This window comes from Labeo rohita, chromosome 3 (genome assembly GCF_022985175.1).
Source record: "Labeo rohita strain BAU-BD-2019 chromosome 3, IGBB_LRoh.1.0, whole genome shotgun sequence".
Taxonomy (NCBI): Eukaryota; Metazoa; Chordata; class Actinopteri; order Cypriniformes; family Cyprinidae; genus Labeo; species Labeo rohita.
Window position 1 is genome coordinate 42,716,294 of NC_066871.1, and position 12,765 is coordinate 42,729,058.

The 12,765-nt window shown below is 34.1% G+C and overlaps 1 protein-coding gene across 2 annotated transcripts; it reads right to left on the minus strand.

Moving 5' to 3' along the window:
• Positions 1-3,481: 3,481 nt before the first annotated feature.
• On the minus strand, positions 3,482-8,672 carry LOC127157131 (nuclear factor 7, brain). Of its 2 annotated transcripts, XM_051100386.1 has the most exons (6): positions 8,050-8,672; positions 6,203-6,298; positions 5,617-5,847; positions 5,518-5,540; positions 5,319-5,437; positions 3,482-4,037 (listed from the first exon to the last, which is right to left on the minus strand). In XM_051100386.1, the coding sequence occupies exons 1-6, from the start codon at positions 8,440-8,442 to the stop codon at positions 3,523-3,525; spliced, it is 1,377 nt and encodes a 458-aa protein (XP_050956343.1). In that variant the 5' UTR covers positions 8,443-8,672; the 3' UTR covers positions 3,482-3,522. The 2 variants fall into 2 exon arrangements, with proteins under 2 accessions (XP_050956343.1, XP_050956351.1); XM_051100394.1 differs by lacking the exon at positions 5,617-5,847.
• Between the last annotated feature and the right edge of the window lie 4,093 nt (positions 8,673-12,765).

Here is a 12,765-nt window from a genome sequence, read left to right on the forward strand (position 1 = left end):
TGCATAATTTTACTCGGCAAATTGCAGTTCTCATTTCTGATATCAATTGCACCATCTAGTGGTCTGTTATTTTACGACAAAAACCGCTACAACTGACAACAGACAGCTGCAGCGGGTACTGCGAGTCGTGTTGAGGTAATAAAATATGATGAAATTAATATTTTGTGTTAAATTATTTACATATGTGGCAAGTAGCCGTATAATAACAAACATAATTTCACAGTGGAGTCTTGTATCACCCTGAAAATGTTTCTTTTTACATACAAATCTAGGGATGCACCGAAATGAAAATTCTTGGCTGAAACTGAAACTGCTTTGTAATAATTATTTATTATTTTATTAATTAATATAGTCATTTTGTAAGACTTCTTAATTTAACTCAATAATATTAATGATACTGAATAAAAAAGCCAATAAAGTTGGACAGAAAATATATGAATATTAAATCTCAATATATTATTAGTATTCAGTTCTATTAAAACAGAATATAACTTTTTTTTTTTACTTAATTTTCAAAATAATGTATAATCCTACAAAGCTATTATTATAAGAGCATGTGAGCAGAGCACACAGTCAAGTGTAAGCCCTTTGGGTCAGGCGAGGGGAGGGGCGATAATGGTAGCGCCAGTAGTAGCTTCCTCACGTCTCATTAAGGGGAAAAAGACAAACACCTGTGCCGTATTTCTAATGGAGGTGATAAAGGTATGAGGTTTGCTGTTGTTTGGGGGCTGGTTGTATGTGCGGGCTGCTGAGCTTCTTGCCGAGGCTACCGTGCCGGGACGTGTTCGAAGCGATTGGGAGGGATAGTTTTGGAGTTTCTCTAACTAAAGTTCGGCGGCCGCCGGTTATTTTCCCGAACGCTGTAATTCCCCACGTCCGGTAGCGGGTAAGAGGGCCAGCAGTCCATTATTTGTCTTTATGGTTATTAGCGTTTGTATCTAGTAAGTGTTTTCTTTGCCGGGGGAATCCTGGTTTAGTGTGAATGATTAATTATTACTGGTCCCCCGGCACTTGTATTTGTGTTTGTATTTGTGAATGTGTGTGTGTGTGTGTGTGTGTGTGCGCGCGCAGGGGGTATTAGGGCAGGTTATAATCATTCATGTGTTAATTTTCATACAGTTTTATATTGACGACGGCTAAGTAGTTAGCCAGAGTGGTTTTGGCATACATTGAGTGATTTCTTTGGTGTGTATAGATGTGACCCCCCAGGGGTCGCACTCCCCAGTTTGGGAACCACTGAACTAAGCTAACCTGAAAATGTCAATAAATAAATGTTCTTTCATGAAACTCTAGATGGCGCAGGCTGACGGGTTGTTAACATAACTGGTGATATTCACAGCCTTATACCACTTGGCAAAAGCTGATTGGTTCACATCGCGTATGCAGCCAGTTAGTTTGAACCTTTAGCTTTAAATGTCTGGTTGGCATTCACTTGAGCCTTTTGCAGCAGTGTGCTTTGAGTTCCTCTGAAACCCTCCACCTTCCCCAGCTCCACCTGTATAGATCTGCTATGGGTTATTTTGTATGCTATTGTGCAGCAGCAGTATGTCTTAAATACTCACAGCACTGGCAGTAGCAAGTTCCTGTACTTGCTTGCAGCAGCAATAATCTACAACTACAGCAATAACATAGCAGCAGCAATTCAGCAGCAGCATAGCAGATCTATTCCGCCAAGACCAAATACATTAACAGTGTCATATACATTACCATGATAAAATCTTCCAAGTGTTGTCATGGAAGAAATGAAAACAAAGAAAAATAAAATGAAAATAAATTCACCACATACACAAACATGTGAAGAACGTACTCTTTACTGGATTCTCTTCTTCTTCTTCTTCTTCTTCTTCTTCTTCTTTTTTCTTCTTTTTTTCTTTCTTTCTTTCTTTTTGGTTTAGCAAATATTTCTGCTTATAACATTTGAACCAACAACATCAACAGAATATTTTATTAGGTATTATATTGTAAAAAGGCATAAAATACTGGAACATGATGAAGCAGGAAGATCCAGACCTACAGCTGTAAAAAATACTGTGAATTTAATGGTAAAAGACTACAAAAATGCTACAGTAAAAAAACTGTTAAATGGTTAACAGTAAGTTCCCCTACTATATACGGTGAAAAACCGTATTGGACATTGGAAGTGGAAAAGAACATATAATCTACAGTGAATAACCATAAATTTCCTTGACATTCCCAGAATTCCCTGTGGTACTTTCCAAATGTGATGGTTTTTTTTTTTTTTTTTTTGTTTTTTGAAATAACTATGTTTCTTCATAGTTTTTTATTATCAGTTTTGTACATTAGGGTTGTAGGTTACATCTAATGTTGATAAATGAATGGTTATTGCATTATTTCAGTTTCATGTTTGTTACCATGATTTTTTTGTTACCATGTGTTTGTGTGAATGACACTGTGCACCTCCTACATATGTTAATATTTAAAAGCTCCTTGTGATGGGCTTTGGCTCATCCTGTGACTTTCTCATCACCACCTGCATTTGGTGGTTATCAGTGTATTACAAAGGTACAAAACAGATTTCAGTACTTCAATAGGTTGGTATATTAATATTATATCAGTTAATGACATTACGGTATTTAAATGTAAAATCTAAGTTAAAAGCGTAAAACCAAATACATTGCCACTTTATTTTTTTTACAGTAAAATTCCGGCAAACACAGCTGCCATTTTTTTTACCATAAATTTTATGGAATTTTTAGTAACACTTTACAATACGCATGCACAAATAGGCTTTAATTCATGCTTAATTAATGCAGAGATAATCACTAGTTAATGTATAATTCATGAAGAACTAAAACATTTATTAATGATTACTGCATCAGCAACTAATGAATATTCTATATGATTCATAGATAAAATAATCAATAAATTGTTATTAGTTAAATGTGTCATAATGTATTAATTCCCTAATAACTTATTTAAAATAATGATGTAAATTCATATGTTAATGCCACAGTGGTCAAAGCTATGTACTTCAACTTCTAGTTGTTGCAAATGTATCATTATACTGTGACTTTACTTGTTGAGGCACAGAACTATTAACTAATTGTTAGGTAATATGTCATTGTGGTCATGGATTTAGAATTAGTTAGTTAGTCATGTGCCTCAACAAGTAAAGTCATAACATAATGATATCTTTGCAAATCATTAGCTAATGATTAATTAAAGCAGACAACTGGAAAATGAAATGCGTGGCTTCAACCCATTGTGGTAATTAACACATGAATTTACACTATTAGTTAATAAAATAAGTTATTAGGTAATTAATACATTATGACACATCTAACTAATAACAATTTATTGATTACTTAATTTATGAATCATATAGAATGTTCATTAGTTGCTGATGAAGTAATTATTAATAAATGGTTTATTTTTTCATGAGTTATATATTAACTCATGATTACTTCTGCATTACTTAAGCATGGATTAATGCATATTTGTGCACCCGTATTGTAAAGTGTTACCGTTTTTTTTTTTTTTAACAGTGTACAGCTGTAACCATTACTGACTACTGAATGGTAAGATCCTCAGAGAGGAAGAACAATAGAAGAATGGAAAGACCGTGTCAGTGAAGGTGGTTGTGAATGTGTGTAGATGTGTGTTAGTTACAGGATCAGAGAATGACACCGTTCCTCTGTCATAGTCCAGATTCACTCTCACACGCTCAAGATACTGTTTAACCTGAAAACCAGAACAGGGTTGGCAAATTGGCATAAAGGCAAGTAGAGAATTCTTATACGACACACTCCAGACATCAGTGTTAAAACAATCAAGTCCCTTCCTTTGGTTTGACGCTGTGGTTACTCCAAGAGTCCAGTACTGACTCTCTTTAACCTCCACATCCCAGCAGTGTGTTCCTGAGGTAAAACCCTCTGAACCCAAAACACAAGAATGCCAGTCAAATCTCTCTGGATTATTAGGAACAGGTTGATTTATCTTGCTGTTTCTCACACTGGTCAGATCATCAGACATGACGAGACGTGGATTTGCAGTGTTTGGATCCAGAATCACAGGAGCTGATGAGACACAATCAACAGGTGCTTTTATTATGATGTTCATATAATGATCAAGAGTGAACCAAACACAGATGATTATGAATTCTGACACTCATCCTGTTGATCAAACACATCAGATATTTTTCCCCCGGATCACTGTCAGTGTTATTAGTTACACACTCATTTTAATTATCAGTGCTTAATGGCCTCAGATACAAACATTAAATGTGTGATGCAAATATTTGTGTCCATTAGGAGAAACTGATATTTTGGAAAAGTTTAAATAAGAATCAAACAATCAGAGCTGTTGAGATAAAAAACTGTAAAAATTCAGTGTATGAAACTCATCAGCAGCATCTGAGCAGTTCATTAAACTGAGTCTTGCTGTATGTTTGTGTTGAAATAGTTTGTTACTGTCTGTTTTGTTTGACTTAGTAATTAATAATATATTACTGTAATATTGTAAGATATTTAAATCTGTGTGGTGTGAGTAATTGAAGTAGATTCTTCTGGTAAACAAATCATCAGCTAAATATAAAAGCAAAACATAATGTTCTGGTCAAAAATAAACAAACATCTCCAGAAGGAAATATTTTCTTATAGAATAATCACAAATTTTGATTGTTGTTTGATTGCATTATACTCATGAGGTTTGCTTCTTTAATACAACAAATCTTTGTATTATTAAGTGGTACATTCTAAAAATATATCTTGTAATAAAACAGTATGATTTTTTAAAAACATTCTTTTTAAAAAGATGAATTCTTTTTTTTTTTTCCCTAAAAATAAATAAATAAATAAATAAATAATAGAAAGTAGTAACTTTTAGGATATAAAACATTTTTCTCAAGTTATACAAACTAAGAAGTAGAAGAAAAAAAAAAAAAAAGTTTTATTCTCAGTATTGTGAATCTGGCTGCAGTTCTCTGATGAACTTATGAAGTTAATAATTTCCTCATGAACTCTAGAGACTGCCAAAAGTTCCTCTAGTAACACCATCATTATGAAACGTCTTCAAGGAACTTAAACTATATATTGAAGTTCATTGACCACAATATTATATTTGAGTTTCATTCAGAAGAATTAAAAATGAAGCCTCAAGTTTCTTTTCAATCAATGATTCTATACAATGTTGAGTCTATTCTGGACTTGAGTAGATGAAGAAATGAAAAACATTTTCTAAAATTGTTCATTATATACCAGAACTAGTATGATCTTCATTCACCACCTGCTGAAATAATCTAGTGCTTCTGTGTGATGATAATCTGTATGTTTAACAGCACAGATGTTCTCTAGACTCACTGTTTTGGAAAATGTCCTGCATCCTCTTGGAGACTTTGACTGGCAGGTTGCCCAAGTAATGTGGCACACGAATCAAAGCTCCAGAAGGCGTCTGTGGATCCGGCTGTGAGATCTGGACTCTGGAAAACATTCAGGAGTCAGAACTGCAGTGGATTTGGATCAGAAGCAGAGACACCAGAGACACCAGCAGATCACTCACCTTTCCATTGAGACTGGAAACTTCTGCAGAACAAACACAATTGATCATCAACAACTCAATCAATCAATCAATCAATCAATCAATGATCTAAAATCAGACCTTTAGAAAGCAGATGCCATTGTCTTTCATCATCTCTTCCATGTCTTTGATTGTGTGTGAAAGAGCTGAGATGTGTCTGTTGATCTCCTCCAGCTTCTCCTTCATCATCTGCTTCTTCTGCTCTTCTTCCTCCCTTAGTGCAGTGATTGTAGCTTCTTCTTCATCTCTGAGAAACTGATGAAGCTTCTCAAACTGCTGTTTAATCTGATGCTCTGTGTGCTCAGCTTGAGACTGAAATCAAACCACATTGACTTTGTCAAAAAAGGAGAAACAACCCCCCCAAACAAACGAAAAAAAAAGCACACTATTTGAAAGCATACCAATTCTACATTAAGCAATTATGTATGTATGTATGTATGTTTTTCACAATAGAAAGATAGTACATTTTAAATGCATTTTCTAAGACTTAAAGACATAGAAGTAAATAACGGTATAAATGTACAATCATTATGTAATCTATTAATAAGCATGCATTTAAAATGCTGCCCAACATTTCTGTTTCAGTCAATAAAGAAACATTAAATTATGTCAAACAAACCAGTTCAGCTGCTTTAAATTTGTAAATGTCAGCATAATCAGTCCTCACCATGATGTGTTGAATTGTTTTCTCAAACTCTTCTTTCATGTTTTCATTGTGTTTACATTTATCTTGTAAGGACTTCAGTGCTGTATTGAGCTCCTCCTATAGTTTAAAATGAAAAAAAAAAAAAAAAAAAGAAAAAAATTTTGTAATGGGTTAGTGTATCTAATACAGTGCACAGCATACATGAATACACCCCCTCTGAATATATATAAAAGATGTATTTTCTTAGTGATCACTAATATAATTCATGTAAAGATGGCAAACTTGAAATGTATTAAACATACACTTAATAAAAACAACAAAATATATGCCAATATTTTCTGTAAAATAACTAAATTAGCGAATTTTGTTTAAATTAAGGATTGCAGAAATAGTACACCCTAGATTTAATTTAGCAAATGTGTAATATTCTAGTGCCTAGTACGTCCTCAAGAACTTTAAGTATACTGCTCTGACACTTCTTGGCACTGAATGTACAAGTTAATGACAAATTTTCACATCTGTCCTGTTTAACTTGTGGAGGACGACCTCCTTAAATGCCCTGGTCTTTAATGGGGAGTTTTGCTCAGCTCGTCTCTACAGAGTCCCCCACAGCTGCTCAAGAGTGTTAAGATTGAGTGAAATACAGGTCCACTGAAGGATTTTCACCTTGGGAGAATGAATATCTTCATTGTCATGCTGAAAAAATGCCCAATAATGCAGGGAATGAGGGGAGGGTAGCATCTTCAGTTTCAGTTTTTTGTATTACATCACACAGCGGTGTGTGAATTCATGACAGCATTGATAAAGCACAGCTCCCTCACACCTTTAGCACTCATACATTCCTATATAAGAGCTTTACTACCACTGAACATCACTGTGGGTACCAGGCACTTCTCACTGTACTCCTCCTCTAGCAACACCAGAAAAGTTTGGATGCTTTTGGATCCGAAATGATTGAGGTCTATATTTTTTAAATATGGGCCTTGGAAGGGGTTAAATGAGTTTATTGTGCCTTGGCTACAGTAGGTAATTGTGTAGGTAGTGGTGACAACAACCATGCATGTCACTTCTGTAGGCTGTGTCATATTCTGTGAGATAAAGTGTCACTCTTTTCATAGCTTTTGCCGGCTCTGAGACACTTTCTTGGTGTTTCTCCTACTCTTTTTCTAGCAAAAATTCACTCATTATTAAATGAACTTATTTCTTAGCACAAACAAGGGCAAACCGTTGGCAAACCTATTTTATTAATGAGAATAATGTGGAAGCGTCTATGTATATGCACAGCGCAATGCGATCTCTGACCTCTCTCTGTGTGAGTGTGTTTGTGCATGAGTGATGTGTGTGTTTGTGTGCATCAATTAAAGCAGCGCATTAATAGTGATTAAACTGACTTGGAACTACCTGTGCATTAAATGATTTTGTTGCATACCTCCCAGCCAATCAGAATCCAGTATTCAGACAGACCATGGAATAAAGCACTTTTAACTGTCAGGAAATTACTTGTCTTTGAAAATTAAAAAGTTTTATTTAGTATCTTTCAGGAGGGGCTACTCCTATTTTTGCAACACTACATTTGATCACTTTGATAAGAAAATCTTGTTTTGCTGAATAATTTTGACATTCTTCTTTGGTAATTGATCAAGCAGGCTTGTTGGAACATTATATCTCCAAAGAAACCTAACATGTCTTCTAAGTAAAGAGTAATTGCTGAATTCGTTAAGTTTTTTTTTTTTTGGGGGGGTGTACTCATTTATGCTGTGCAGTGTACATAGTATGAGCAACATGATAATGAGAAATTTCTACATTATGTTACACAATTTCTATTATAACTATATAAGTTTTTATCACCATATGTAAATCTGTCTTACCTTACGTGACTGAACAGCTTCACTGACGGGTCTGAATGTGTGATTGGCGTGTTTCTGTGAATCTCTGCACACTAAACACACAGGCTGTTTGTCCTCCAGACAGAAGAGTTTGAGTTTCTCACTGTGTAAGCTGCAGATCTCCTCAGATTGCCTCTTATTGCTCTCTTTCAATAATGACTCACACAAGTTTTTCAGCACAAGATTACATGGAGGGTAACGTTTTGAGGATCTTCTCCTGCAGACAGGACACTCCTGAGTTTCCTTGGTTCTCCAGAACTTTTGAAGACACTCTTTACAGAAACTGTGACTACATGATAAAACAACAGGATCCTTGAAGATTTCACAGCACACGGGACAAGAAAGCTCTTCTGCAGATACATTTAGTGAATCCATTTTCACTGTTTGAGCTCCAGTGATATTTACTTTCACTTTCTGAACGATGGTTTCAAAAATGAATCACCTTGAGAATCATGAAGATCTGCTGTCTGTTCAGAAACAAGCATCTCAGAAATCTTTTTTAAAATCATTCTTCACTGATCATTGTTTTTTTTTTTTTTTTTTTTTTTTTTCGAGAGAGAAGAGAGTCTGTTTGACAGAACGGAGAAACAACAACTCAATCTCTTCCTGGTTTGTGTTGTAGAAGGTGGAGTTTCTGATCATGTGGGTGTTTTAAAACAGGTGAAGGGATTTCTTCAAGTTTAATGCTATCAAAATGGATTCAATGTTAATTTACAGTGAAACCCAATGAAACAAAACTAGAAAAAGCTAAAAGTAGCTAATTTGTTGGTTTGTTTGACCAAAATGTTCCTTTAACCAATCTGGTATTGTTGTTATTATTATTACTGTGTAAATAAATAATGTACAGTTTACAAATACATTGAAAATGCTTAATTATATTTAAAGTTGTAAACACTATTAACTAAAGTTATTGATTGTAATTGTGATTTTAATTTCTTAGTGTCAGTTTGTTTGAAACAGGGTGAAATAAAAGTGCAGGATTTAACTGCAGCTGTCTTTCATTTACAAAAACCAAAACGTAGTACTCAGAATCTTAAGATCAGACAAAAAAAAAAAAAAGAACATAAAAATGACTAGGCTGAGAACAGACCAAAAATTGCACAAAAGAAAGGACTTTAATAATAATAATAAAAAAAGAAACAAAACACAGCTGACATCTTTCCTTCTTCTGTTCCTCCAGTTGTTTCCTAGAGAGAAAAGCGGTGAGACGCAGCAGCTCAATCTGACTGACTCTGTCTATCACTTATTTCACACCAGTCTTCATGTAATATACACTACCAGTCAAATGTTTAGACAAACCTTTTTGTTCTTCATTATTAACACATTTCAAAATAACACTAAAGTCATGAAAACTCTTAAATAACACAAATGATAGTCTGAAAATGATGCTGTGATGAAAATGTGAGACTAATGAAAACTTGCTTATATATGAGCTTATTCTTTGTCTTCACATGCTAGACATTCACCAATCAAACTTCATAAACACTATTGGAGGAACGTGTGATGAGCACTTCATGATGCTTTTCTAAAATAAAATAATTTAAAAAATGGTTAGTTTTATAATTTATAAATAGTCACAGATATACATTAAAATTAAACATATAAAATGTCACAATAAAATCATTACATTGTTAATAAAAATAAATAAAAACAATGCAGTGTAACTTGCAGAATTAAAAAAAAAAATATTCAATTACAACATTAAAAAGAGCTCATCTAAGTCAGAGTTATTATAGTTAAACTAAAACTGAAGTAAAAATGTTATCTGAAGTAAAACAAATGCTAATGGAAATAAAATCTAAAAATAATTAATAACATTTTTATTTTAGCTACCCTGTAAAAAACAATTTGTTGAGTCAAATTAAAATAATTTGTAACCTGGCTGCCTTAAAATTTTAAGTTTAGTCAACTCAAAAAAACGTTTATTAAACTTGAAATGTTAAATTATACTAAGTGACAACTTAGATATTTGAGTTGAATCAACTTAAAATTTTAAGGCAGCGGGGTTACTTACCCATCTGTTAAGTTTAGCAAACACAAATATCTAAGTTGTTACTTAGATAACATTTCAAGTTGACTAAACTTATTTTAGTTGACTGAACTTAACATTTTAAGGCAGCAGGGTAACAAATTATTTTAAGCTGACTCAACAAATTGTGTTTTTATTTTTTTACAGTGTAGTTGCCAAGGCAGTGTTTCTTGTTTTAATTGTGTAATTTGATTTACTAAAATAACTAAAAAAGCTATATAGACAATTCCAAAAAGCAAAACTACAAATATTGACAAAAACACAACAAAATTAAGAAAACATTAAATTGAAATTAAATGAAATATATATATATATATATTAAATTAAATTAAATTTTAAAAATTCCCCAAAATTTACCCAAGGGTATATGAATCCATGGTTTTCAGTAAATAAAAGATTTATATCATCTTTTGAGTCTCAAGATTGTTCTTTGTCTTGGTTACTATGCTTCTTTATCTTGTTTTCACAAAATTGCTAAAGTTGAACACTTCAGAAACAAGAAACACAAATTCAGATGTCACACTTTTCTTAAAGAAAAGACCCGGGGTTCACAATTTATAACGTCTCTTTCAGTCCTGTATATAAATTTGATATGAATCAGTAACACAGTCACAAATGTACGCATACTTTCACGTTGAAGAGTTCAGAATAATTACTCACCGTCAACAACCCTGCTGAAAAAAAACAGCTAAAACCAGCCTAAGCTGGTTGGCCGGTTTTAGCTGGTCAGCAGGCTGGTTTTAGAGGGGTTTTGGCCACTTCCAGGCTGGTCTTAGCTGGTCAGGCTGGGAGACCAGCTGGAACAACCAGCTAAAACTAGCCTGACTAGCCTGGCCAGTCTGGGACAACCAGCTAAAACCAGCTACTTCCAGCTTAAACCTGTTTTTTTTTCAGCAGGGGAGTCTCGAAAAGGAATTTACTTACATCCATCCGACGATAAAAAGACAATGTTGAAATCACTCACGGCACAAACTTCCTGCTTTCAGTCTCGATCAGTCCCTGGCACACATTGTCGATTTGTCGATCGAAGTCCAACGATGAAACCAGATGTGTCCAGTCCTGAACAAACTCAGCACGAGTCCACGACGAACTTCATCAATGCAGTCACTTTTCGCGAATGTAAATGTTTCTAGCAATCAAACGATCGCAAATTAAACAACAGAGAAAGGCAAAATACTTTAAGCAAACAAGCCAAATAAATCAAGGGTTGTTCCCTTACACTTTGGGCCTTGTCCTGTGGTATTCCATATGATAAAAGTACCACATACAATTTGTGTGGTAATTGTGTAGTATTGTGTTGTTTTTTGGGACATTTTACCATAGGATTTAGTTGTACAGTATGTGATATTTTTGCGGTAAGATGGTATTAATATCACATTTGTATAGTATTTACCACAGGACTTTGTTGTACAGTATGTAATATTCTTGTGGTACTGTGTGGTATTACTTTCACATTTCTATAGTACTTACCACAGGATTCTGTGTTGTAAAGCATGTAATATTACTGTAATATTCTTGTGTTATTATTATAATCATATTTCTGCAGTAATACTAGGAATTTCCTGTAATAAACCTGTGGCCCTTAATTGTTATTTTTTTGGAGTATTCTGTGGTATTCCTTTAACCTTTCAAGTGAGGGTACACTGTAAACCCTGATAAGCCTTAAAAACATGGAGTACAAGTAACTCAAAAAAACTTAAGTAATGACTTCTATTGAACAGACTGTTCGTAACCGCTTCCATTTAACACAGTGAAAATAAATATTATTTAAAATACGATAAATTAAATAAGTCTTTTTAACCTTTTAAAACAAAAGCTTTTTTGCCCTAAATTGCCCAGCCTCATCACTAACGACAGTCAAGTAAATGTGTTATATCAAAGCAAACCTGTAAAGGCAATGTGTACAAGGTTATCTGGCTTCAAACTGAAAAGGACAAGACAGCAGCAACAGTAAAATGACAAAATGCAAACATTTTACAAAACTATTTCTTTTTACAGGTTTACATTCAATAACTGCTGTTAGTGATAAGGCTGGGTGCATATATATAATGCCAAAAAATTAGAGCAGACAGTAATTGTGCAAACAAGTGTCAGAAGATGAGAATCCCTGATGTCAGCCGCGTTGTATTTTGGAGCGTTTAGCCAAGCCCAGGCCCGGTTCTACAGGGGTTCAAGCAAAAGCACCCTCACTTGAAGCCGTAATAATAGCATGCTGGAGGAAGAGATCTGTCAAACTATCCCCAGAACATCTTCAAGCTCTGGTTCATCAGACTCCTCCTGAATAAATAAGAGAAAGAGACAAACAGAAATTAATAACTGACTAACCAATATCAAGTCTAATATCATGTTTATTTATACATACTTATTGGACCAAAAAACAATACACAGAATCTTTTGACTTACAATTTACAACTAGACGGATGTACTGTTACTTCCACTACAGTCAAAAGCCTGGGTGTTATATTAGACAGCAACTTGTCTTTTGAAAATCATATTTCTCATGTTACAAAAACAGCATTCTTCCATCTTAGAAACATTGCCAAGCTGCGAAACATGTTACCTGTTTCTGATGCAGAAAAGCTAGTTCATGCATTCATGAACTCTAGACTGGACTATTGTAATGCACTACTAGGTGGTTGTCCTGCATCTTCAATAAACAAGCTACAGAT

Coding starts and splice junctions, on each gene's coding strand:
- LOC127157131 (XM_051100386.1), bottom strand. CDS start 8,442: ATGGATTCACTAAATGTATCTGCAGAAGAGCTTTCTTGTCCCGTGTGC. Junction 6,299..8,049: donor AAGCTGTTCAGTCACGTAAG/GTAAGACAGATT, acceptor TTTAAACTATAG/GAGGAGCTCAATACAGCACT. Junction 5,848..6,202: donor AAACAATTCAACACATCATG/GTGAGGACTGAT, acceptor GTTTGATTTCAG/TCTCAAGCTGAGCACACAGA.